At 34.9% G+C, this 23,565-nt stretch overlaps 1 protein-coding gene across 1 annotated transcript in view; it reads left to right on the top strand.

The window, feature by feature from the left end:
- Positions 1–21,444, top strand: part of PIK3CA (phosphatidylinositol-4,5-bisphosphate 3-kinase, catalytic subunit alpha) — a 110,319-nt gene extending 88,875 nt beyond the window's left edge. Inside the window, exons 7-21 of the mRNA XM_006867706.1 lie at positions 930–1,035; positions 1,525–1,677; positions 1,801–1,935; positions 6,995–7,119; positions 8,646–8,727; positions 9,034–9,198; positions 9,402–9,505; positions 10,354–10,525; positions 12,442–12,548; positions 13,051–13,172; positions 13,967–14,045; positions 18,761–18,931; positions 19,641–19,758; positions 19,869–20,020; positions 20,829–21,444. Of these exons, the coding sequence (XP_006867768.1) occupies positions 930–1,035; positions 1,525–1,677; positions 1,801–1,935; positions 6,995–7,119; positions 8,646–8,727; positions 9,034–9,198; positions 9,402–9,505; positions 10,354–10,525; positions 12,442–12,548; positions 13,051–13,172; positions 13,967–14,045; positions 18,761–18,931; positions 19,641–19,758; positions 19,869–20,020; positions 20,829–21,099 (2,062 nt within the window). The 3' untranslated portion in view covers positions 21,100–21,444. The remainder of the gene's footprint in view (positions 1–929; positions 1,036–1,524; positions 1,678–1,800; positions 1,936–6,994; positions 7,120–8,645; positions 8,728–9,033; positions 9,199–9,401; positions 9,506–10,353; positions 10,526–12,441; positions 12,549–13,050; positions 13,173–13,966; positions 14,046–18,760; positions 18,932–19,640; positions 19,759–19,868; positions 20,021–20,828) is intronic.
- Positions 21,445–23,565: the final 2,121 nt, after the last annotated feature.

Here is a 23,565-nt window from a genome sequence, read left to right as displayed (position 1 = left end):
AATTAAAACATATATAAAAGTAATTCAAAATAGTCACAATCAAATTTGATTGAAATATAGCACAAACGTACAAAAGTATACAAATCACAGTTGTACAGTTCAGTGAATTCTCACAAAGTGAGGACCTATATAACCATAATGCTGATCAAGAAATTAGAACATTTACCAACACTCTAAAAGTCTCTCCTCTTGTCCCTTCCCAATCTATTAACTTTCTCTTCTCTACAAAAATAACCACTATGCTGACCTCTAACACTATTGGTTATTTTTGCTTGATTTTGAATATTATATAGATTCATGCAATAGGTCATTATTTTGTATTCGGCTCATTTCATTCAGTATTATGCGAGTAATACTTTATCCGGGTTGTGACTACTTTGTTTTTGGTACTATATAGTACTTTATTTGTTCTACTGTTAGGTATATGGATTATTTACAGTTTACAGATATTATTGTTAAGTAATTCTACTATGAACATTCCATTCACCAATGCACACATTTCTGTGGTTTTATACCTATAGCTAGAGCTGGTAATTTTTGTAGATTATGTTTTCTAAATTAGTTGTAACAGGTTGCACCCCCAATAACGGTATATGAGATTTCCTGTTGCTACATATCCTTCCCACCCTTTGCTATCATCAGTCATTGTAGTATTAGCTATTCTCATGTATTCTCATGTAATGAGATTTCCATTAGATTTCAGTCTGTGTTTTCTGAATGACAAATGATAACTGACGACTTTTCCATATTTATTGCCCATTTGGATATGATCTTACAGTGTCCATTATAATCTGTCTCATGCTTGGTTTTTTGTTGTTGTTTTTCTTGATTGATCTTTTTTCCTTAATGATTTGTAGGAGTTGTTTCAGTACTCTAGATAAAGCTTTTATTAATTTGGTAAATTCTTTTTTTCCTTAACCTTTACATAGGTGGAATGAATGGCTGAATTATGATATATACATTCCTGATCTTCCTCGTGCTGCTCGACTTTGCCTTTCCATTTGTTCTGTTAAAGGTCGAAAGGGTGCTAAAGAGGTAAACTATTTCAAATCGAATAATAATGCTACTTACCTCTAATAACTCCTAATAATATAGCTGATTGAATTTTCTCAAGAAATGGAAATTCTTTTCTTAATTAAAAAAAAAATTGCACATCAAATATATTTTTAGGTGTTAATAAATGTATTATAGAAGACTACCTGGGAGAACTCGAGGAGTTTATGATGAGAAATACGACTTTTGGAGCATATGACGTGATTACACACAAATAACTGTTGAATGACTGCATACAAATATTTGTCATGCTTACTTTGGTTCATATTTCCAATTAATAAGGAAAATCTATGTAATTTAAAATGGGAAAAAGGAAAGGACTTGCTTATACTTTGAGAAATGAATGTGTATCTGTCGTATTCTAGTTATTATGGAATGGGTGGTTAAATTTTTCTTTCTAGGGAAGTCACATGTTTGCAATGCTTTTTATAGTGTAATCTCAAGTAGTGAATAATGCTCTTTATCTTTCAGGAACACTGTCCGTTGGCTTGGGGAAATATAAACTTGTTTGATTACACAGATACACTAGTATCTGGAAAAATGGCTCTTAATCTTTGGCCAGTACCTCATGGATTAGAAGATTTACTGAACCCTATTGGTGTTACTGGGTCAAACCCCAATAAAGTAAGTTTTTATTTCAGAACTTAATTTTTATTATAAATGAAGGTTTTTTTTTCCTTTTTCATTTCTTTTTTTTTTATGATGATCAAGCACAATGTATATGATAACTTTTCTCCCATCTCTTAGGAAACGCCATGCCTTGAGTTGGAGTTTGACTGGTTCAGCAGTGTGGTCAAGTTTCCAGATATGTCAGTGATTGAAGAGCATGCCAACTGGTCTGTGTCCCGAGAAGCAGGATTTAATTATTCCCATGCAGGACTGGTAAGGCAAATCACTGAGTTTTCTGAAGTATTAGTCATAATCAGTGGACTCTTGTGTACATTTTCTTTGTATGGGAAAGGTTCCGTGTATGTTTAGTACACTGGTGTAGGTACTATGGGTTCTGGGACAGCATTACAATATACTAAATTCTCTATTTGTTAATGCTGAACATTAATTTGTTAATGCTCTACCTCTTCTTAGTTTACTCAGAGCCCTAGCCTGCCATCATTTATTTTACAAATATTTATTGAATGCAAACTATGTATAAAGCAGTTTGATGTTGTTGTTGTTATTTGGTGCCATGGAGTCAGTTCCAACTCATAGCAACCCTGTATAGAGTGTACAAGAAGTGCCTGGTGCATTTGAACTGCCAACCTTGGCGGTTCAAGCCAACCTTGTGGTCCAGTGCTTATCCTACAGTGCTATACCAAGACTCCAAAGCAGTGTAATTGTTGTTGCTGTTAAGTGCTGTTGAGTCGGTTCTGACCCATAGCAACCCCATGTTGGATTTCCAAGGCGCAACTGGTGAACGTGAACTGCCAACCTTGCAGTTCAAACCAACTTTGCAGTCCAGCACAGTAGCTCACAGTGCCACACCAGGACTCCTGGAACTATGATTTTGTTGTTAGGTGCCATTGAGTTGGTACCAACCCATAGCAACCTTACGCACAGCAGAACGAAACACTGCCCGATCCTGGGCCAACCTCATTACTGTTGCCACGTTTGCGTCCATCAATGCTGTCACTTGGCCAATTCATCTCGTTGAGGGTCTTCCTCTTTTTCTCTGACACTCCACCTTACCAAACATAGTATCCTTCTCCAGTGATTGGTCTCTACTGACAATGTGTCCGAAGTATGAGAGATGAAGTTTGTCCATCCTGGCCTCCAAGGAGCACTCTGGGTGAACTTCTTCCAACACAGATCTGTTGGTTCTTTTGGCAGCCCATGACACTTTCAATACTCTCCTCCAACACCATAACTCAATAGCATCAATTCTGCTACGATCTTCCTTATTCACTGCCCAGCTTTTGCATGCATATAAGGTTATTGAAAATGCCATGACTTGGGTCAGGTGCACCTTAGTCCTCAAGCTGACATCTTTGCTCTTCAACACTTTAAAAAGGCCTTGTGCAGCAGAACGATGACATGCACTACTAAATAAAGTTATAGAATCAAGAGTCCTGGTGTAGCACTGTAGGATATATGTAACGCTGGATTGCTAACCACAAAGTTAGTGGTTCAAACCTACCAGCAGCAACTTGGAAACCCTATACAGGGTCACTATGAGTCGGAACCAGTTCAAAGGCTCTTCCCAACAGCAACAGTAACTCATAGCATTTGTAATATGTGGTGAAAATAAGCACATGAATACAACAGATGAAAGCACAGTAAGATTATAAATCACTGTAAGTGCCATGAAGGAAAAAAGAATAGAGTACCAAGAGAGACTAGCTGAGGGTTGGAAGTGCAAGGCTCATGTATATTGGAGTTCAGGAAATACCTCTGAGACAATAACCTTAAAGTTAAGACCAAAGTATAACCATGTTGTTGTCAAGCATATACTGAAACTTAAAGGTAGAGAAAATAGCAAATCTTTGTCATAATAATCCAGACCCTCAGAAAAGAGTATATATGAAGTTTAAATGATTGAAACAGTTTTCTTTCTTGACCATTATTTTGGAATCGCAGTATAACTGGGTTATTTTCCCAGGGCAAAGGTGTCAATACAAAAACAACAGGATATTTTTGTTCTTTAGTGTCTCTGACCCCCAGTTTCCAAATACATTATTTTTCTTTGACGTGGTTGGGGATCATAGATAGTCCAGCCAGTGAATGTATCAGCCAACAGGTTCTAAAATATGGGGCCCCAGTAACAGGCCCAGCAGCAGGGCAGGAGCATCCACAGCAACCTGTGATTCTGCACATAGGAGTGTTCTTAGTTCACAGCTGACTCAATAGCACTTAACAACAGCAGTCTTTCAATAACCATTTGGGAAAAAAGTCTGTTGGAAACTTTTATAAATTTAAGATGCATTGTGGGATCTTAGTTTTCATGTGTCTTAAAATATTTCACTGCTCATCATTCTAGGAATTATTTCATCATTACCTATTTTTCTAACTGTGCTAAAAATAAAAAAGAAGAAGAAGAAGAAATATAGAATTTCCTAGAAGGATTGTATAATAATGAAATAAATCTTCACTATTGCACCATCCTTCAGTTGTCTTATTGCGTTGTTCCCTATCTTAAATCATCTTTTCAGAGCCATAAAAGACTGGAAACACTCTCTTCTTAGTCTTTTTGTTTGTTTGTTTGTTTTTTGTTTTTAAGCCTTCATTGAAAACAGTTGAGAATTCAGAACTTTTCCTTTCCACACATAATGACAGAGAAAAGAAAATTGACAGAAGGTCTATCAATTCTTAAATCAGAGACTGATAATGGTACTCTACAATGGTGTTTCTTAGCCTCAGCACTATTGACATTTTTTGTCAAATAATTCTCTTTGTAGAGACTTATTTTGTGAATTTGGGGGTATTTAACAGCATCCCTGTCCTATACTTAAGAGACACCAGTAGCAGCACCACCACCACCCCAAGTTGTGATAACCAGAATGTCTCCAGACACTACCAAAGGTCATGGAAAAAGGGTGCTAGAGCCAAACCACTCCCAGGAGCAGCTACTCCTGGAGACAGTGATTGAGATGGGGAAAGTGACCATAAATGAAGTATCAAATGACAGTATTCTGGATGAAGTTTTTTCTAACTCAAGAATCTGTTTCTACAGACATAAAGGAAATATGATATTCAGACTCAGTCATTCATTAGGCAGGACTTCATGATATAATATTTTGTGGGGAAAACAGCCTGAACCAACTAATAGTTTTTCATATTCTTTACATCTTTTATGATGCTTGTACCCTGAAATTTGAGATACTTTCTAAGCTGGCAAATGCTGAAGGCAAATGTATATTCAAAGGAAAAGAGTAATATAGAAATAAATCCCTTAGCTTGATCATTTTGTTTGGTGTTTAAAAGTATAAAATGAAAATGTTTTACAGTTAGGAAGCCTAGAACATGGCCATCCTCTCTCAACAAAATCATGAGTCATCTTAGTTTTCAAAAGTGTTGTATGTTGACAATGCAAGTTTAAGAAGAAAAACTATAAGTAATGATAAGCCAGAAGCAATGAGATACCTGTATTTGAAATCTGGAATCTGTGTTTACAAGATAGTTGTGTTTTAAGTTCTTGCGGGACAGTTGATGAGCAAGCAGTTAGTTGCTTTGTTTTCTCCATTTTGTATGTATATATACATATATATGTGTGTGTATGTGTTGTTGTTGTTAAATGTTCTCAATGACAGAACCCTGTATAGAGTTTCCAAGGAGCGACAGGTGAGCTTGAGCCACCAACCTTGTGGTTCAGACCAACTTTGTGGTCCAGTGCATTAACCCACAGTGCCACACCAGGTGCCACATGTATCTTTAAACCCCAGAAAATGGATAAAGTTTTGATTTTACTACTTGAACTCATTGTATCAAAATGTCTAAAAAATGGGTTTTACCATCATATATTTCTTCTGCAAATTATTTTTCATTAAATTATAAATTAATAAATAATACAAAAGAATTACGAGTCCACTGGATCCAGATGATAAATAGCATTATCTACTTTTCTTGGTAAACTGAAGGTTATGTATGTCTTAGCACTTTCCTGCACTATTACAATTGCCTTTTAATAGGTCTCCCTCCTTCCCCAGAAGAGTCAAAATAATCTTTATAAAACATAATTCATGGTATTCATCTTTTAAGTAGATTTTACTAAAAATAAAACTTTTTAACTCTGACCTGCAAATTTTACATGCTCTGAACACAACCTCCCGATCTCTTGTCTGTTGCCTACTGGGCTTAAGTATCACTGCCCTGCTTCCTGTTCCTCTTTCACACCAACGCACTTTCTCCTTGGAGCCCTTGAATGAGTTTCCTGCTCCTGCAATAGTCTTTTCTTCTGATCTTAGTTAGTGTGGATGATCCCTTCACCTTCTCAGAGGTCATTTCTAAACACCCATTCTAAAGTAGCTATTAACTCATTTCCCTATCACATCACCCACAGTGATTATTTTCATATTTACTTGTTTTCCCACTAGAACAGAAGTTTTCTTAGTACCTGGTCTTTGACTATTTTTTGATGCCAAAATCAAGAAAAGGATGAACACACAGTGCTGAGTGAATATGTGCCAATAATATTTCTTCATGCTGTTGGATAAAATGAGAGCATCGAAAGCCAAGTAGCATCTATGGCAGTTTGATTTCATTTTTGTTGTTGAGTTCCACTGAGTTAATTCCAATTCACAGTGACCCCAGTGAAAGAGAAGAACTCCTCTATCAGGTGTTTTAGGCTTTATGGAAGCAGATCTTCAGATATTTCCCTCATAGATCTGCTGGATAGGTGCAAATCACCAACTTCTCAGTTAACAGTCTAACACTTAGCCATTGTACTACCAGGGCTTCATTATGCAATTAAAACACCTATATTTAAATGAATTAAATACATTATTTAGAATCGTACAAGAAATTGTTTTCCATTATTAAGTTTATATATTTTATTAGGGGTTTTGTCTCTCTTTTTTCTCCTTTATTTTTAAGTTTTAAATTAGAAAAATAACCTATAGTTATAAGCAACATGAAAGAGTTTACTTCTTGATTTCATTATCTTACATTAGTTAATTGGATAGTATAAAAGGGCTTCATCTGGAAGGTGACTTGTTCTTTACTAAACTGTAGTGTCTTCTTCCTAACTAGCCTGGAGAGTTACTATAATAACTGGTGGGTGCTGAGGTTAACCACAACCAAAGTTACTGAATTTATTCCACAAATACTGTCTTAAATTGATACTTTCCTGTCTCTGAAAATAAAGATTTAAATGAGAATAAATCATTTTGCATTTAACAAGCAACGTAAATTTTATTTAAAATTAATTTTCTCTTTTGTAGAATCCAGGGGGGTGGGGAGAGGCAGGATATGGCAAAGAGATACCATAATAAGAAATTACTTTATTTTGCAGAGTAACCGTCTAGCTAGAGACAATGAATTAAGAGAAAGTGACAAAGAACAGCTCCGAGCAATTTGTACACGAGATCCTCTATCTGAAATCACTGAACAAGAAAAAGACTTTCTATGGAGCCACAGGTATGTGTGAGATGGGGATTCTCTGTCCCTCTCTTCTATTCAGAAGAAACAACTGACTGGCTGATCCTGTCATGTTTCTCCCATAGTTATTGGAGTAAATAAAGCATAGTTTACTTTTTTTAAACTATAGAATAAAGACTGATATTTTTAGAAAGTCATGCTACATTGGTATTTACCTTAAACATTGAAGGCACTTGTGGAAAATTCTGATAGGGTTTTCTGGAGATGTGCTTTTTTAATATATTAAGATTTTAATTTAAAAATTCAAGAACTGCCCCCCCATAAAAAGTATCATAAAAGTAGTTTCAGATCAATTTAGTTGTGACTTAATCTGTATATTACTGTACTAACATTTTTAAGTAGTTCCTTTTCATTTTTCCTTTTTTCTTACACATCCTCAAAGTAATAGTCCAGTTTTATAAGGTCATTAACCTGTACTTGTAAGTGTCCACTAGTATACCTAAGTGAAGCAATTGTAGTGCATTTCTGCAGACAGTACATTGTAAACGTAATTTTGTCCAGTGACCACAATAGAACTGGTGACACTACTTGGGGTTCATGTTGTATACATAGGTAAATAGCATGAGTTGTATAAAGAGTGATATAAAATATATTCATAATTTTTCAGAACTACCAACAGAATTTTCCTAAGTACCATCCTGTAGTATTTGGATTTTCCCTTTGATATCTTTGGTATTATAACTGTGTCTAACTATATGTTGTTGTTGTCGTTGTTATGTGCCGTGGAGTCGGTTCTGACTCACAGCAACCCTGCACAGGGTTTCTGAGGCTGTAAATCCTTGCAGGAGCAGAAAACCTCATCTTTCTCCCACGGAATAGCTGGTGGTTTCGAACTGCTGACCCTGACGTTAGCAGCTCAATTCATAACCACTGCATAGCGAAGTGTCAGGGTCATTATGGCTACTAACGTCAGGGTCAGCAGTTCGAAACCATCAGCTGTTCCGCGGGAGAAAGATGAGGCTATCTGCTCCCGTAAAGATTTACAGCCTCCGAAACCCTGTACAGGGTCGCTATGGGTCAGAACCGATTCCACGACACACAACCACCACTAACTATATGAGGGGGCTTTAAAAGTTCATGGAAAAATTCCATCTTTCAGTTTAATTTTTCCTATTTTTTAAATCATTCTCATATATGTATGTGTCTGTACAGCTATGGGAATCCTGGTGTGGTACTGTAGGATAAGCACTGGACCACAAGGTCAGTTTGAACTGCAAGGTTGGCGGTTCAAGTCCACCAGCCACTCCTCAGAATATCTCTAAAGAGTTGCTGTGAATTAGACTTGACTTGATAGCATTTATCTACAATTAACACTAAACAAACTAAATCGATGGCACTATACAATAATAATACTAAGCACTGACTTCTTTTCCTAGTTTAAAAGGCTAGTAATGGTTTTTTAAAATGTTGGGAACGTCTTAAAGATTACTTAATTGTAGAGTTAGACATATCTAGGCATTTTGAGTAACATACTAGAATGTGTTTTGTTTTTTCTTTCTTAATAGACACTATTGTGTAACTATCCCTGAAATTCTGCCCAAATTGCTCCTGTCTGTTAAATGGAATTCTAGAGATGAAGTAGCCCAGGTAAATGTATACTTGATATTACTGAGTAACTATTATATAAAATAATTTGATGTCACTTGAAATATTTTCCTCAGAAAGTCTTTATAAACATAAGAGATGAAGTAGACTATGTTTTCAGTTAATTTGTTATAGTGGAGAGAAATACTGTTCATGCCACCTCCACAGATAAAATTATTCAGAACCAAAAATTTTAAGTACTATTTATCTAAATGAATATTAAAGTAAAAAATTACAACTGTTTTATAGGATTCATTTGTAACTTGTCTTTGCTTTTTAAATGTGGTTTATTATCATTCTCACATGCAGATGTACTGCTTGGTAAAAGACTGGCCTCCAATCAAACCTGAACAAGCCATGGAACTTCTAGACTGTAATTACCCAGATCCTATGGTTCGAGGTTTTGCTGTTCGGTGCTTAGAAAAATACTTAACAGATGACAAACTTTCTCAGTACCTAATTCAGCTAGTGCAGGTACAACAATGTAAAGTAGTAATGTTTTGTTCTAAATGCATGCTACTTCCAAAACCCACTACATTAACTGGTTTAGTGCTTTTTAAAAAGAAAATACATTTTATTTCAAGTAGTATCTTTCTGGGGGAAAAAAAGTTATTTAATTCCAAATATACAAACACTGTTCCTGATTCATGGGGAGTTGTTTTGTTTTAATCACCTAGGTCCTGAAATACGAACAATATTTGGATAACCTGCTTGTGAGATTTTTACTTAAGAAAGCTTTGACTAATCAAAGGATTGGACATTTTTTCTTCTGGCATTTAAAGTAAGTCAGATTATTTTCACATTAAATTCTGTAGTTATGCATGACTTGATTTCTAAATGTGATGGTGGTGTTATGTGCTGTGGAGTTGGTGCCGACTCATAGTGACCCTATACAGGGTTTCCAAGGCTGTAAATCTTTATGGGAGCAGAAAGCCTCATCTTTCTCCTGTGGAACAGCTGGTAGTTTCGAACTGCTGACCTTGGTTAGCAGCCCAATGCATAACTACTACACTACCAGAGCACCTTTTTCTAAATGTATATATAAATATATTTATATTCCATATAGTATATTAAATATGTAATGCTCTTTGCCTCCTTCCTATCCATTTATTCTTCATTTTGGGGACTAATTTTTTCACATTTATATATTTGGAGCTGAGATTAATAAATAAAAAGTACTTGTGATAAACCTAAAAACTAGTTTGCTAAGTTTATATTTCTAGAAATTATCTGAAATTATTATTTTTCTTCTAAGTGTTAACTTTTAAAAGTTTCATTAATATGATTGTAACATTAATTGCATTTAGAAAACAGGTTTTCTGCTTTCTGTATTTAAAAAATGGTTATTTGTATATTCATTCAAGCCCATATCTATATACCTGCACGCGCGCATGTGTGTGTGTGTGTGTGCATCTATAAATAAAACCCTGGTGACACAACAGTTAATTGCTCAGCTGCTAACTAAAAGGTGCCAGTTCAAACCCATCCAAGCACTCTCTGGGAAAAAGACCATGCGTTCTGCTTCCAAGAGAACCATATGGTGCAATTTGATTCTGTCACATGTCAGAATTGACTCAATGACATCCAACAAAATAGATATTTTTTAATCTTTTACTAATCTCGTTTCAGATCTGAGATGCACAATAAAACAGTAAGTCAGAGGTTTGGCCTGCTTTTGGAGTCCTATTGTCGTGCTTGTGGAATGTATTTGAAGCACCTGAATAGACAAGTCGAGGCTATGGAAAAGCTCATTAATTTAACTGACATCCTCAAGCAGGAGAAGAAGGATGAAACACAAAAGGTGTGTGACTTGTTAGTTTGTTGTTGAGACTCTTTTCATTGCCATGTGGCAAGGCGGTTGTTTACTGATTTTAGTCCTTGGAATCAGGAAGATTAGGATATGGAACCAAGCTTCATTTTTTCTTAGTTGTATAATATGAGTTATAGTATTTAGACTTTTGAAATTCATTTTCCTCTGCTGTACAATGGGAATAATGCTTTCTTAATAGGATGGTTGTGAGAATTGAATTACATGAAATAAGAAATATGAGAGGCACCTGTCTCTGTCCCTGTAACATGAAAGGTGCCCAAAAAATGTTAGTTCCCTCTACTTTTCCTTCCTTTTTCTTATATAGTGTTGTTGTTGTTAAGTGCCTTTGAGTTAATGCCAACTCACAGCGACCTTTACAGGGTTTCTGAGAAGCAACTGGTGGGTTTGAATTGCTGATGTTGTGGTTCACAGCCCAGTGCTTATCCTACAACTCCACACCAGGAGTCCATTCTCTTTTATATAGCCATACAATTTTTTAAAGGATTCTGCCCCAACCTTTGTCAGTGATTACCTCTTAGTAGTGACTCTGAAAATTAGTGAAAAGAAATTAGTTTTTACTGTTAAAATTTTGAGATGGACTCATAATCACATGGTGAATATATTATACTTTTTAGTCATCTGCAGTCTGGCTTAGACTTGCAAATTTAGTACAACTGAAGAGTATGAAATAAAATTTAAATGTTTTCTCAAGACCTTTTCCTACTCCCTATCCTTCACTCGGACTCCTGATGTGGCGCAGTGGGTTAATACGCTGGACTGCAAAGTTGGTTTGAACTACAAAGTCAGTGGTTCAAGCTTACCAACTGCTCCTCGAAAATCCTATACAGGGTCACTATGGGTCAGAATCGACTCAACAGCATTTAGCAACAACAACAATCCTTCATTCATGGATCCCTGGTGGTTCAGTGGTTAAAATACTCGGCAGCCAAGCAAAAAGGTCAGTAGTTCAAACCCAACTGCCGTTGCTCAGGAGAAAGATATGTTGGCAGTCTGCTTCCATAAAGATTTCAGACTTGGAAACGCTATGAAGCAGTTCTGCTCTGTGCTCTAGGGTCCCTGTGAATCAGAATCAACTTGATGGCAATGAATTTGGTTTTTAGTTTTATCCTTCATCCAGTCCATTCACCCTGTCCTGCAGTAAAAAATGAGATTTCAGTTGCATAGAATATATGAAATAAGAATTATCGTATGAGCAACATAATTTATCTGATCTCCCTAATTGATATTTTATCCTCCTCTGATTTTTTTTCTTATACTAGAACCTGAGCATAGTGTGAAATTCATTGTAGCAAAGGTATTTTTTTTACAAGTTCTTTTCCCACCATAAAAAATTATTAAGCCTCATTAGATCTCTTCTATACCCATCAAAGAAAGGTGTGATGTTTTCTGAAAAGGCTAAAAGTCAGGTTATTAAGCTAAGATAAAGAAAGACTCTTATGTCTTTCTTCTAGAGTGAGAGTCAGCCAACTTTTTCTTAAGAGCTAGATAGTAAATATTTTAGACTTTGTGGGCAATATGTGGTCTCTGTCAACTACTCACCTCATCTATTACAGTGTAGAAAACAACCATAGACAATACCTAAGTGAACGAGCATGGCTGTGTTCCAAAACAACTAGGTTTACAAAAGCTGAGGCTGACCTCTAGGCCATAGTTGATCTACCTGCGCTCTGGAGCCCAACTTTGCTTCTGAGCTTCTCACTGGAAAGCAGATAGTACTGCTACTCTTCCTCCTTCCTGAATGATGCTGCTTACTGTGATCTGGCACCTTTCCAGCATATGGATTCAGAGACTGCACAGTGCTAAGGTCCCAGTATGTAAATGGGATTAGCAATTCATCTTCCCTTTTATGAAATCAGTGTCTAACCTTGATTTTGTTTACTTATCAGGTACAGATGAAGTTTTTAGTTGAGCAAATGAGGCGACCAGATTTCATGGATGCTCTACAGGGCTTTCTGTCTCCTCTAAACCCTGCTCACCAACTAGGAAATCTCAGGTAAGGTACTTTATTGAAGTATTTAAATAAGTACACTTTCTGCATAAAATCTTGAGAAAGGTAAAAATACCCATTATGATTAAAATGTTGTTATATATGCTTCCTTCTCTTACTTGCCTACTCTACAAAATAAGAGTAGAAAAAATTATCTTATTCAGAACAGCTTTTATTCCAGCTGAGTTTTTACTTAATTTTAACAATGAAGTTTAAAACTGTCTGTAGCAGAATTCCTGTATCATATGAGATGAAATGGAATGTATCAGCTTTAAAGCAATGTCCCAATATCTCTTAAAAATTCAAATGCTATTATATGAAAAATTTTAAAGCGTACTATCCATGTTTTCTCTATACTCACTTAGAAATTCATAAATGTTCATTGAGAAAGTTTAAAAGTTTTGTATCACTTCAGAAATCTATACTATATATTATTTTTTAAATAGAGTTGCTGAAAAAAATAGTAACAAAACTAAGGTATCTAATAAAGTTTTTAACTATTTTTAAGGCTTGAAGAGTGTCGAATTATGTCCTCTGCAAAAAGGCCACTGTGGTTGAATTGGGAGAACCCAGACATCATGTCAGAGTTACTGTTTCAGAACAATGAGATCATCTTTAAAAATGGGGACGGTAAGGCAGGGTATTAATGAGCTTTTGATGCATGAATTTAGCTATCTTTTTATACACAGGCTATTTATGAGCCATGAAGACTATTAAAAGTCATTTAAGGAAAACGCATGTGACAAAATACATACTATGAAGCTGATCTTAACCTGTACAATATGGATTGTGATTACTGAAAAGAAGTTACAAGGCTTAGAATTTTGAAGGCCTGAAATCAATCAACTGGTGACCATTCATTCATTCCTAGATATTCTATGTGTTAGGCCCTGGGGTTGTAGCTATCAGAACAAACTCCTTCCCCTCTTGGACCTTTCAATCTAATTAGGGAAAGAGGTACATTAAACAATAAGCTACCAAATTAAAATTACAGCCTGGCCCAAAGAAAAACAGTCCACTAAGGGCCCTTATAAAAGAAGGTCCTAACTCATTTAGAGAAAGGAGTCTAGAAGGAAAAGATCATGATCATTTAAAAACTTATTTTCAGCAGTGAATTCTGTTGCTTCCAATATTTTTTAACACAAATATAAATTCAACTTTAATAATTCAGAAAAGCAAGTACTAGTAACGTTTTCATTAAAAATTTGTATGCAGTACATGCGAGCTTTACCTGGCATTGTCATGCAGATGCTCTTGTGCAGACACTTTAGAAATAGCTTAGGGAATCAGGATATTACTTTCTTTTATAGATTGTTTTGAAGAGTAAATAAACATAGCTCTGTTTTCTGTTTGAAAATACTGTGATGACATTATTCCCAAGCTTGCATTTGTGGCATTGACTGATGATATTATTTGAATTTCAGATTTGCGGCAAGATATGTTAACACTTCAGATTATTCGCATAATGGAAAATATCTGGCAAAATCAAGGTCTTGATCTTCGGTAGGTAGCCAACAAGGCAGCAAAATTGATTAAATAGCTAATTTTAAAGTTCTAATCAAATCTATTATTAGTTTCTACCAACCTTTCATAGTTATCAGTATTCTCTCCAAGTTAGTTTTCTGTTATATTTCACCTTATCCTGGTCATTGTTGTGTGTAATAGTTCTTCCTTCTCCAACTTGTCTCTGCAAATCTGGAGTTGCCTCATTCAGGCAAAGACCACCCTGACTAAAGGCCTTTGCTTGTAAGTGAATATAAGATTCAACGACAACTTCAGCAACAGGGTAGATCAGTTAGAAATAGCAAGTAATACCTACAAAGGCTTATTTTGTGGGTTAATGCGCTGGACTGCAAAGTCGGTGTGAACTGCAAGATCAGCAGTTCAGTCTCACCAGCAGCTCCTTAGAAACCCTGCACAGGGTCGCTATGGGTCGGAACCGACTTGACGGCACTTAAATAGATTAAATGTAGCTTGTATACTACACACATAGGACTCAACAACTGGAAGCAGTGAAGGGATTGATGTGTGTTTACTGAAATCAGAAAACTAAACATTTCAATTAACTTTTAAAAGTCACAAAATTAAATCACTGACTTCATATTCTTAGTTCCTCATTCTTTAATTAATCCCTACTGCTCCCCAAAGATGATTAATGCTATATGAATCCAGTTTCCCTTTTTAATATGACTTCCTATGTTTTAAGACATACACCTGCCACTACCACCATGTCCCTCTAAGGAGGTAGAGTGAGTGCAAAGGAGAAGGCAAAATGAGAAAGAGTAAAGGAAAGACTTTAACCATAACTCTGGTAATTATAATGTTGTTGTTTTTAGGTGCCATCGAGTCAGTACCGACTTATAGCGACCCTGTGCACAATAGAACAAATTAGCATTATAATACTTAATATAATTATAATATGTAATAATAAATAAATGACTTGTGCAAAATATGTCTAAAATTAAACAAGACCATTGGAAATGTTGTCATTGTTAAGTGCCATCATGTGGGTTACAACTTCATACAGTGACCCTGTATTATAGGGTTTCTTCAGCTAGTGGGCTTGAACTGTCAACTTTGCAGTTAGCAATCCAATACTTATTCTACAGCACCACACCAGAACTTCTTGGAAATACTGTTAAGTGCCATCAAGTTGCTTCCGACCCATAGCAACCCTCTATAGGGTTTCCAAGGAGCAGCTGGTGATCTTGAACCATCAACCTTGCTGTTCAAACCGACTTCGCAGTCCAGCACATTAACCCACAGCTCCACAGGAATATTTAATTCTTAGAATATTTTCTAAATATCATCTTTAAATAAATTCACAGCAGCATTTTTATTTATTATTGGCAAAACTTAGATTCAGGATTATTATAAAACTGCTTGCTTTTTATAACAACTTTATATATATGGTTCTTTAAAGTCTGAGTGTATTCAATTGTTATTTAAAACAACTTTAGCTTAAGATAATGAGCAAAAGTACAATTTTAAGATTTTCTTATTTTTACTAGGGTAGATAGAGGAAAATGGTACATAAAATAAGTGATCATTAAGGTAAGGGTTTACCAGAGTAAGGATTCATGAACACAAATGACAGGAGAAATTCACAAACAGACTTATCTGTAGTGTCAGGGGCTTGAGGGGTGAGGGTTTAAGAGCATATGGACTATAAAAGAAAGCACTTAGAATTTCAAACTCTTATGTAATCCAGACTTTCTGGAGCCATGGAGGCTGGATGAATCCCTGAAGCTATTGTCCTGAAATAATCTTTAAACATTAAACTAAAAATGTCCCCTGAAGTCTTCTTAAAACCAAACAGTAATTTACTTAACTAGTAAAAAATACCCACCTTGAGCATTATGCTCCTTTAAGACCTAACCATATGAGATCACACCGATAACCGCAGCTCAGAAGATAAGATAAGAAGCTTGGGAGGCAGTGAATTTATTTAATGGAGAGGAACAACTTGGGAAAGTTGGACAAGAATGGTTGCACAATTTGAAGTATGTAATCAATGTCACTGAAATGTGTGTGTAGAAATTACTGAATTTTGCTATATGTGCTGCTGTGTATATTCTCAACAACAGCAAAAGTAAAATAAATCATAAAGGAAAAAACTCTATACAGCACAGTTCTCTGACACACATGAAGTCGTCATAAGTTAGAATGGACTCAACAGCAAATGGTTTAGTTAGTACCTTACAAAATGCTTGTTGTTGTTGTTATTGTTAAGTGCTGTTGAGTTGATTCTAGCCCATAGGGGCCCTGTATAAGGTTTCCAAGGAGAAGACGGTAAGCTTGAACCAACAACCTTGCAGTTCAAACACGACTTTGCAGTCTGACACATTAGCCCACAGCACCACACAGCATACAGTAAATGCAACATAAATGTTAGTAAATGGAAGGGGTAAAAACAAAAAGTTGACTAAGTAGAATGGTAGGCATGGAAGCTAGCCTTACAAGGAATTATATGAGATAATGTAAACTGGTGCAGAGTGTTACTCGTTGGAACTTAAGTGAAAGAAAGGTGGAAAGAATGGACAGCAGTGAATGAGAGCGACAGAAAAGGAAAACCATATGATTAGTGCCAGTTGGGATGCTTAGATGGGTTTTTTGATTTGGTTTGGTTTTTTCATTATCTATTCAAATCTTCACATCAGCACCCATAATTACATATCTTTTTTAATACTCTGTGTAATAAAGGAAGAAGTGCCTGCTGCATTCCAAAAAGCTATGACCATGTCAAGGTTTACGTGAGCTGCTTTTTTTTTCATGGAACACCACTTTTACTGAAGGCCTAGCTAGCAGACTAGCTATAGTTACTTAGACGTGGGTATTTGGCAGAAATTTTTTTGAAAATGAGTGCTTCAAAGTGTACAACAGTATTTATGATAAAATGTGTGCTTCTGAGCAAGAATTAGAATTAGAAAAATAGCAGCCATTGTGAGCATAGCAACTTCCCCCAAATTTAAAGACTTCAAATGGGATAAGTGGTAATATTTACAGTTGTGACTTTGTAAACATAGCAAAATAAGAAGTATCAAAATTTGGAAGGTCTAAATAACTCAGTGAAATAATCTTCCAAATGACAATGCAAGATGATATAAAGCCATGTATGGTTCAGAGATCCGTTTAAAGGCAACATAGACTAATGGATTTGCTGAACAATATGTAAAAATTATCAATATAGTTCAGGTTCCATATTACAACTTTGCTATCATTTGTCAGGTTTTGGAATACAAGCAGTACCTGGGTTAGGAACACCTGACTTCGGGATAACTTGCATTTGTCTTTTAATGTTATGCAAATTTGTCCTCACTTTGAATAGATTAAACCAGCTCCTGGTCACAACAAATACTTCATTACAATCCACCTTCATTTGATGCAGGTGCAGCTTTTAAATCACTGCAAAACCTTTGAGCCTTTTCTTACACTAAACCCAAAACCAAGCCCACAGCCATGGAGTCCTATTCATAGATATCCTAGAGGAACTGCTCCAAAGGGTTTCCAAGTCTGTAAATCTGTATGGAAGCAGACTGCCTCATTTTTTTTTCCCAAACAGTGGCTGGTACATTTGAACCAACCTTTCCGTAGCAGCCCAGTACTTAACCTACTGTGTCATTGGGCTTCTTTCTTGCACTAAAGTACCTGTTCTGACTTAAACTACAAGTCTAAACTTTAATAAGACACATTTTAGGAACAGATCTTCTTCTTAACCTGAGGACTGCCTATGCTATGTGCTGTCAAGTCAGTTCTGACTCAGAATGAAGCCTGTGTGGGGTTGCTAAGAAGCAACTAGTGGGTTTCAACTGCCAACCTTGTGGTTTGCTAGCCAGTGTTTGTTTATCCTACAGCACCACACCAGGAATCTATAGTATCAAAAATATCTCTTAAGTACCTTTTCTACCTACCTGTGTATGAGGCTGGGTTTTCTTTGTATACCTTAAAGCATCATATTGGATTGATTCTGAAGCAGATATAAGAATACAGTTAAGCCAGACATTGAAGACATTTGAGAAAATGTAAAACAGTGTCACCCTTCTCACTAAGTGTGTTTTGTTTTGGAAAATAATATTTTTTGTTTTATAAAATTCATTTTTGTAGTAATATTTATAAAAATATTTGTAATCACTTTGTAAATTAATCAGTCATTGTTTTTTAATTTCATATTTTTTGTTTTGATGTCTAATATCTAATGTAATTCTATAAGCAAAAGCTCCTTGTGGGATCCTCAATAATACTTTTAAGAATGTAAATGTGTCCTGAGATAAAAAATTTGAGAATTGCTGCTCTCAAGTATTATTTGGATGTCAATTTAACATCTTTCAATTCACTAATATTTTAAAAGTTATGAATATTTATAAAATTCCAGTTACTGTAGTGATTTCCTTAAAAAGGATATGCAAGCAGACTTCAAAACTTTTGTGAAAAATGAAATTAACAGATAATGGAATTTTTCCACGAGCTTTTTGAAGCCCCCTCATACAATTAGATGTTTTCCCAATTACAGGTTGGCAAATGATGGCACGTAGTTTTGAGGAATTTTCTAGGAGTACATATGTTTGTCACACTTTAATCTTCATTATTAAAATTACGTCAGAGGTGAAAAGGACCATGCATGACAAATTTACAAATAGAATTTTCATATATTTGCTTATTAAAATTTTGTAATTTTGTAATTTTTTCATTTAATCGTAATTGTCTTGCTTCTTCGTCAGGATGTTACCTTATGGCTGTCTGTCAATTGGTGACTGTGTGGGACTTATTGAGGTGGTGAGAAATTCTCACACTATTATGCAAATTCAGTGCAAAGGTGGCCTGAAAGGAGCTCTGCAGTTCAACAGCCACACATTGCACCAGTGGCTCAAAGACAAAAACAAGGGAGAGATGTGAGTGTGTGTTCTCTTCTTATGTTAATCTAGGTTTTTGTTAGATAAATCTTTCAGTGGCAGTAGCTATTTCTCATAGTTAGACCAAAGAAAATAGTTGTACTTTCACTGGGAAAAAATATGCTTAGCCTTTGAAATACTCAAGATTATTGTGTTAAAATGACCAAACTTATTTATAATTTGATAGAAATCCGGCACACTCATCTTTCATATCTAAAATGTGTTTGTTCTTACTGGTTATTCTTTTTAAAAGATAAAAGCACATTGCAAATTATTTGAGATTTATTATTTAATTGATTTGTTTTTTAAAAAATTAATTTTAATAAAATAGAAAGTATTTCACAATAATGAGAATTATGCTTTGGTCAAGGAACATCTAGAAATGTCCTTTGTTGTTGTTGTTAAGTGCCTTGGAGTCTATTCTGTCTCATAGCAACCCTAGATAGCGTTTCCAAGGAGTGGCTGGTGGGTTTGAACCACCAACTTTATTGTTAGCAGTCTAGTGCTATCCTACAGTGCCACACCAATACTCCAGAAATTTCCTTAGAAACCCTTGAAACTTTCAGAATTAGTTATAATTACGTCTCTCTTCCCTTAATGTCAGTGATTGTTCTCATTGTTTAGATAGACACTTTTGACTGTCTATTCTTAATATCCATTCTATGTATCCACAGTACTCATAAGGTATTAATTCATGTGTTCTTTGTAGATATGATGCAGCCATTGACTTGTTTACACGTTCCTGTGCTGGATACTGTGTCGCTACCTTCATTTTGGGAATTGGAGATCGTCACAATAGTAACATCATGGTTAAAGATGATGGACAAGTAATGACAGCTTTCTCTTTTTAAATATTTTGTTCTCAAACTAAATTTATCAATTCAGGGTATTGCATTTCTATATGTGTCAAGCTATAACAATTTCCTCTTTTTGAAAGCTGTTTCACATAGATTTTGGACACTTTTTGGATCACAAGAAGAAAAAATTTGGTTATAAACGAGAACGTGTGCCATTTGTTTTGACACAAGATTTCTTAATAGTCATCAGTAAAGGAGCCCAAGAATGCACAAAAACAAGAGAATTTGAAAGGTAATCTCAAGAAACCAAAAAGCATAAAATAGAGGATTCTTGATATTATCAGAATCAGTTGGTATTTTTCATGCACTTTGAAATAAGTAGATGTTATGTTACTGTTTTAGCACAAACTGAATATTTTGCTTGCTTATTTAAATGCTATAAAAGAAATGGAAAGGAAAACAATTTAATGTATGGAATTACTTAAAGACCTAAAGAGAAAGTGATCCTTAAGCTTTGTAATTCATCAAAAGTTATTATTTACTGCTGTTTAAATAATTGGTTTCCACCTTTCCAATGTTAACAAGTTACGTGTAGTGCTTACAGAAACATTGTCTAGTCATATAATTTGAGAAAAATGTGTCAACTGTAATTGCCATATTTAGTCAATTATTCTTTTACCTTCTGTTATTTCAGGTCTGTCATAGACCTTAACAGTACCAAAAAGAAAAAAAGGAAAAAAAAAAACTTTTATAAAACTTTGTTTTATCTGTAACTAATTCCTGGCCCTAAACCCTAAAGCTTGAGTATAAACCAGTCCATATAGTTAAAAAATAATTATCAAACCTCTAATATGCAAGGCATTTTCCTAGCAGTAAACCACAGGACTTAACCCTTATGGATTTCACATTCTAGCAAGGTAAAGGGAATCAAAAGTTGTCAGCCAGGAGAGAAGAGATGTACTATTTTTTTTAAAAAAATAGGTTTGTAAGACCTTTCTAATGATGTAACAGTTGCACAGAGACCTGAAGATCTTGCCGTTCGTTATCTTCAGATAATGCCATTTGCTCCATATCAATTAAACTGTTTTTATTGCTTACAGGTTTCAGGAGATGTGTTACAAGGCTTATCTAGCTATTCGGCAGCATGCCAATCTCTTCATAAATCTTTTTTCAATGATGCTTGGCTCTGGAATGCCAGAACTACAGTCTTTTGATGATATTGCATACATCCGAAAGACTCTAGCCTTAGATAAAACTGAGCAAGAGGCTTTGGAGTATTTCATGAAGCAAATGAATGATGCACATCATGGTGGCTGGACAACAAAAATGGATTGGATCTTCCACACAATTAAGCAGCATGCTTTGAACTGAAGTGAGAACTGAGAAACAGAAAGCTCGATTGCTGGATTCTACACTGCACTGTTAATAACTATCAACAGGCAGAGACTGGTTGCATAGTAATTGCACAATCCATGAACGCATTAAAATTTACAGCAAGAACAACAAAAAAAAATATTATGTAATTTAAATAATGAAATGCAAACAGGGTTTGATAGCACTAAACTAGTTCATTTCAAAATTAAGCTTTAGAATAATGCGCAATTTCATGTAATGCCTTAAGTCCAAAAAGGTAAACTTTGAAGATTGTTTGTATCCTTTTTTAAAAAACAAAACAAAAAAAAATCCCCAAAATATATAGAAATGATGGAGAAGGAATAAGAATGATGTTCTTTTTTGTCTTGCAAATGTTTTATGTTTTGAAATGTGGATGCCACAAAAGTCTCTTATTACATTAGGTCCAAGTAAGCTGGGAGTTGAGGTTAAATTACATACCATTAGAAAAGAATGAAAAATTTTTATTTTTCCATGGCTGTTCGATTTATAGTTTGAAGTCAGTTTTTTTAATTCTTGTTTACTGAAGAAAAATACTGGTGTGAAAGAGTCTCTTAAGATTTTACCAGAGAGTTTTTCTTCTTAATATAAAATCAAACCTTTCGGTAATTTGGGATCTTCTCTGCAAAGTTTTGGAAACAGTCACAAATAAGACCTCTTATAAGGTATTTTGGCAGGAGTTTTTTTTTTGACAGTATTTACTAGCACCTGATCTTTTTTTCCCCAGGGAAATTCTGGGCTCCCACCAAAAAAAAAAAAAAAAAAAAAATTCACCACATAAAAAGAATGAGCAGAAATAGTTCTTGCTCTAGAAATGTACAGTATTCACCTTAGGTTGATTTTCTGTCTCTCTTTCTCTCTGTCTACTTTTGCAATTGAACTGAATTCATTTTTCATGCATGTTTTCCAGAAAATGGAAGTATTAATGTTATTAAAAAGATTATTTTTTTTATAAAAGGCTATTTATATTATAGAAACTATCATTAATATATATTCTTTATTTACATGATCTGTCCCATAGTCATGCATTATTTTGCACCCCAAATTTTTTATTGTTCATGATACTATGATCAACTTTTAGTCTGTGAGTGAGGCTCAGGCTCTGTTCGATTCACATCAATGACAAGTGTATACTAAGTAAGGGAATAGATTAAACTACATCCTCTTTCCTTTTCTTTCTGTTTTCACTTTTAACTAAGCCCATCCTCCAACCTCTTCTGTCATTGAGAATGTTTCAATCATATGAAATTAATTACCACTATTTAAATTATCTTCCTGATTGCTTCAACCCCTCTACTGAGGTTTCCTCATGAGTAGTACTTTATAGTATGGGGGTATAGAAACCAGGAACCGTTGACTTTTTGTAAGCTATTTATCTCAATAATAAAAGTAGATCTTACAGTATCTTAAGATTATGTCCAACTTCCATGAGGTCAGAGCTCACTCTCCAACTTTCTTAAATTGCATTTGAGCACAGGATATATTCTTAAACATTGTGAAAAACATTAACCCAAGATGTAGGGGTTAATGTTAGTCTTCACTCTAGAATCTGTTCTTTTACTCAGTATTTGTAATGAATGATTTATGCCCTAGGGAATAGCTTTAGCAAATGTCCAGATGCCAGACCAAAAAAATGTGCAATAATTAGTTTTCTAGATTAGGCATATTATTGGAGGACAACATTATAAAGAGTGCCCATTGTATTCTCTAGTAACTTAGCATCACTTTTTAAATATTCATTTGTGAAATTAGTGACCTACAATAGAAGTCTTGAATATTGAACAAGGGACTCTAATACAAATAATGCTTAATATTTTATTCTTTCAGAACCCTTAAATGGCATAATTGTTGGAGATTTAGGTACTTCACTAAAGCATGTATATAATGTTTCCAACAAGAAAAATAAATTTGAAAATTAGGGGAATTAATTTACTTCTGTAAACTGTCTTAGAATAAATAGTTAAGAAGAATTTAAGCTGTTTTAAGCAGGAAACCAGATAGGTTCTTTTGCAGATATAGATGATTTAATAGCTTATTACAACTTCATAATTAACTTTTTTGTCTTTTAGAAATGTAGTTAATACATACTAACGTCCCAGTCTTTCTTTTTTATATCAGGGATGATTATAGGAAAAGTCAGTGAAATGGTTCACATCTAAAGCTTTGATGGTGGAAGGAGGAAACTGAGCAGTAAACTGTGTTTTACCCAAGTGCCAAAAAAGCTTTGAGTCTACATGCATAAAACCCAGATCATTTTGCATTTTCACATCAGTCCAGATAGTATTTGTCTGATTTTTTTCCTTTTCCCTGTGACCTCTCCATTTAAAACACAAGCCACATATACCATTTCATAATTTTCATTGATTTTCTAGGGTTATTATAACCAAATCAATGCTATTTGAAGAAATATAGACAAACTCTACAAAGAGTATCAATTAAATGATT

Source organism: Chrysochloris asiatica, unplaced genomic scaffold, assembly GCF_000296735.1.
Source record: "Chrysochloris asiatica unplaced genomic scaffold, ChrAsi1.0 scaffold00108, whole genome shotgun sequence".
NCBI lineage: Eukaryota > Metazoa > Chordata > Mammalia > Afrosoricida > Chrysochloridae > Chrysochloris > Chrysochloris asiatica.
The sequence above is the reverse complement of the archived record's forward strand: the minus strand, read 5'-3'. Positions and strand labels throughout refer to the sequence as shown.